Source organism: Vitis vinifera, chromosome 14 (assembly GCF_030704535.1).
Source record: "Vitis vinifera cultivar Pinot Noir 40024 chromosome 14, ASM3070453v1".
NCBI classification, from domain to species: domain Eukaryota; kingdom Viridiplantae; phylum Streptophyta; class Magnoliopsida; order Vitales; family Vitaceae; genus Vitis; species Vitis vinifera.
This window is the reverse complement of record NC_081818.1, coordinates 11,562,816-11,566,621: the sequence shown is the minus strand read 5'-3', so window position 1 is coordinate 11,566,621 and position 3,806 is coordinate 11,562,816. Positions and strand designations below refer to the sequence as shown.

The following is a 3,806-nucleotide window of genomic DNA, read 5'->3' as shown; positions in this document are numbered from 1 at the left end:
TAAGTGGGCACTATTCCAATGCATGAAATGAGAATTATTTTTTTGGGTTCTCTTCTTATCCATATTTTGTAAATTGACCATGTTTACATAATTCCCCTCATTCTAATGCCACAACCTATCATTTCAAGAAACACCTCATATATTATTTTACATTTTTTATTTCCTTAGAATCTTTATATCAGACAATAATCACTCTAATTATTGGAGGGCATGAGGCATTGGAAGGTGAAAATAACTATGCAGAGTGAAAAAGAACCGCAAATCAGAATCTCAAATTTTTGGTTTTAAATTTATTGTGACTAATAAGTGATTATGTGTTACTACGAAAATACAAGTAAAGTAAGTTGCGATTTGGTGAGCTTCAAAGTTTTAGTGAGAAATAGTGATCAATGGAAGAATCATCGAAGTGGTTCATTTGTTTTCTTTTAAAACTTTTAGCTTTCTTTTATCTCCTAAATTTCGGTTATTTTTAAGCAGTTACTAGATATGGTTCTCATTTAATTGGCATGAGCTAGATGTTTATGCTATAAATAGCTTGTTGTGATTGTATTTGTAGTTGGGTCTTTGAACGAGAAGACTAAACTTAGCTTGAATTCAGCGAATTAAGCCAAACCTGATTCTGGTAAAGGGAATTAGTTTGGATTAGGGCAATAAATTTAGAAGGCTGTAGAAGAACATGTACCTCCCATGCTCCTATAAATTCCAGGCTTCAATGCTTGTTTCAGATCAGAGAGTTGTGAAGAACAACTCAGACAGCTCTTGTTTTTGCTATCAGGTTGGTTGATAATGTGCTTGTGTTTGATAGTTTCATGGCGTGGAGGTGTTTGACTCATCATCACTATAATTATTTACGTACATTTTAGTGCAAATTAAATTACTGACGGTAATGAATTTTTTGTTTCAATTCGCAGAGTCATAAAGAGTTTGGGGAGCAAAGATGGCAAAGGTTTCAGTGATATGGGTAGGGCTTCTGCTCGTATTTGGTTTGGCAGCCATGGGAGAAGCGGCTTCTGAGAAGTACAAAGACCCAAAACAGCCCATAAACATTAGAATCAGAGACCTTATGAACCGAATGACTCTAGCAGAGAAAATAGGTCAGATGGTGCAGCTGGAACGCGCCAATGCCACTCCTGAGATCATGAAGGATTTCTCAATTGGCAGTTTACTGAGTGGTGGAGGGAGTGGGCCTGGAATCCAAGCTACTGCAGAGGATTGGATCAACATGGTGAATGAGTTTCAAAAGGGTTCTCTGTCAAGCCGCCTTGGCATCCCAATGATTTACGGTATAGATGCTGTTCATGGGCACAACAATGTGTACAACGCAACAATATTTCCCCACAATGTTGGTCTTGGGGCTACCAGGCAAGCATATATAAAACGAATGCCCTTTCAACCTTTTAACAATATTCTGGAAAGCTAGCCTTAATTTGCAATGCTGTCATTGATGGATATCATCCTGCAGGGATCCTGAACTTGTGAAGAGGATTGGTGCTGCAACCGCCATTGAAGTTAGAGCCACAGGCATTTCTTATGCATTTGCTCCATGTATTGCGGTATACAATCTGAGTTGATGATGAGAATCATTTCACAAAATTAAATGGCATATATACATATGTTTCTGTAGGTAAAACAAGGACATTGATCACTTTGATTAATCTTGAACCCTCTGTATATATAATAGGTGTGCAGAGATCCAAGATGGGGTCGGTGCTACGAGAGCTATAGTGAGGATCCCAATATTGTTCGAGCAATGACAGAAATCATACCTGGGTTACAAGGCGAGATCCCTGCCAACTCACGGAAGGGTGTTCCTTATGTTAATGGAAAGTAAGTGTACAAAAATAAAAGCTTAGATGATCTTCTGTTGCTCTTATGTTATTTTAAGTACATTAATATTGCATGGTGATTGTCTCTACTTGACCTTCAATTATTGCCTCTCGATCTCTCAAACACTCTTGTTTATGAAAAGGGATAAGGTAGCAGCCTGTGCAAAACACTTTGTGGGTGATGGTGGCACCACTAACGGCATCAATGAGAACAACACCGTTATTGATCGGCATGGATTGCTGAGCATTCACATGCCCGCCTATTACTCCTCCATCATAAAGGGTGTGGCAACAGTCATGGTTTCCTACTCCAGCTGGAATGGGAAGAAGATGCATGCTAACCATGAACTTGTTACTGGATTCCTCAAAAACACCCTTCAATTCAGGGTAATGTATTTAATTATTCGTTAGTCAATTCAAAATTTTGAGAAGCAAGCAATCGATCAATAAAATTAAAGCGCTAACTACTGCTACTGCATGCACTATTCTGTATAAATATTGCAGGGCTTCGTCATCTCCGATTGGCAGGGCATTGACAGGATCACCTCACCGCCCCATGCAAACTACACATACTCTGTCCAAGCCGGGGTTCAAGCTGGGATTGACATGGTCAGTGGCTCCCTTAAGTCCCTCCTTTGATGCTAACAAGTATGCATATGCATATGCAAGGGCTTCCTAACTCTCAAGCCTTTCTGGGTGTTTTTCAGGTCATGCTTCCATTTAACCACACCGAGTTCATTGATATTCTGACCAACCTCGTGGAGAGCAATGTCATCCCCATGAGCCGTATTGATGATGCTGTCCGCAGGATTTTGAGAGTCAAGTTCAGTATGGGTTTGTTTGAGAACCCCTTGGCTGACCTCAGTTTTGTTGACCAGCTGGGAAGCCAGGTTTAATTCCCCTCCTCTCTATCTCTAATCTCTTAACCACATGCTTTCCTAAGTATTAATTGAACAGGCTCATGATGTTCATTAATGAACAGGCTCATAGAGATTTGGCTAGAGAAGCCGTTAGGAAGTCACTTGTTCTTTTGAAGAACGGAGATGAGGCAGACGCTCCTTTGCTACCTCTCCCCAAGAAGGCAAACAAGATCCTAGTTGCCGGAACCCATGCCCACGATTTGGGTTATCAGTGTGGTGGCTGGACCATAACTTGGCAGGGACTCAGCGGAAACAATCACACCACAGGTATGCATCCTCTCCCCCATTCCATGCATACATTTGGGAATTACGCTCAGGCCTCAGCACATAACTAATGGGCATTAATAATGAAAACAGGAACAACCATCCTAAGCGCCATCTCAGCTGCCGTTGACCCTAGCACAGAAATCGTGTTTACCGAGAACCCTGATGCCGAATTTGTCAAGTCCAATAACTTCTCCTACGCCGTTGTTGTCATTGGAGAGCCCCCCTATGCAGAGACTGCAGGGGATAGTTTGAACTTAACCATTTCTGAACCAGGTCCTAGCACGATTACTAATGTATGTTCGGGGGTCAAGTGCGTGGTTGTAGTAATCTCCGGCCGCCCTGTCGTCATTCAGCCCTATCTTTCATCCATCCATGCTCTTGTTGCTGCATGGCTGCCAGGTACTGAAGGCCAAGGTGTGACTGATGTTCTTTTTGGGGACTATGGATTCACCGGCAAGCTTCCTCGCACCTGGTTCAAGACTGTAGACCAACTGCCAATGAATTCTGGGGATCCTCACTATGACCCGCTCTTCCCCATCGGTTTTGGACTCACAACCCAGCCAATTGTGGCAAGCTACTGATAATTAACACTATCAGCCTCCCCAAACATATACCATCTACAAATATTTGGGCTGTCATACATTAATTTTACTCCCGTTAATTTTCTTCACAAATACTGGTATTAATTCCATCAATTTATGCCATTCTTATGCATGTCATATTGCTTCTATTTCAGGCTGTAGAAACCCCACCCACCCTTACAATTCACCCTCCCAAACTTAATTATTACTTC

At 41.6% G+C, this 3,806-nt stretch overlaps 1 protein-coding gene across 1 annotated transcript; it reads left to right on the top strand.

The window, feature by feature from the left end:
- The first annotated feature begins 937 nt into the window (after positions 1 to 937).
- On the top strand, positions 938 to 3,594 carry LOC100247643 (uncharacterized). Its single transcript, XM_002266639.4, has 8 exons — positions 938 to 1,362; positions 1,463 to 1,553; positions 1,682 to 1,827; positions 1,970 to 2,213; positions 2,331 to 2,435; positions 2,534 to 2,716; positions 2,809 to 3,013; positions 3,104 to 3,594. Exons 1-8 carry the CDS (start codon positions 938 to 940, stop codon positions 3,592 to 3,594), a joined length of 1,890 nt encoding a protein of 629 aa, XP_002266675.1.
- Positions 3,595 to 3,806: the final 212 nt, after the last annotated feature.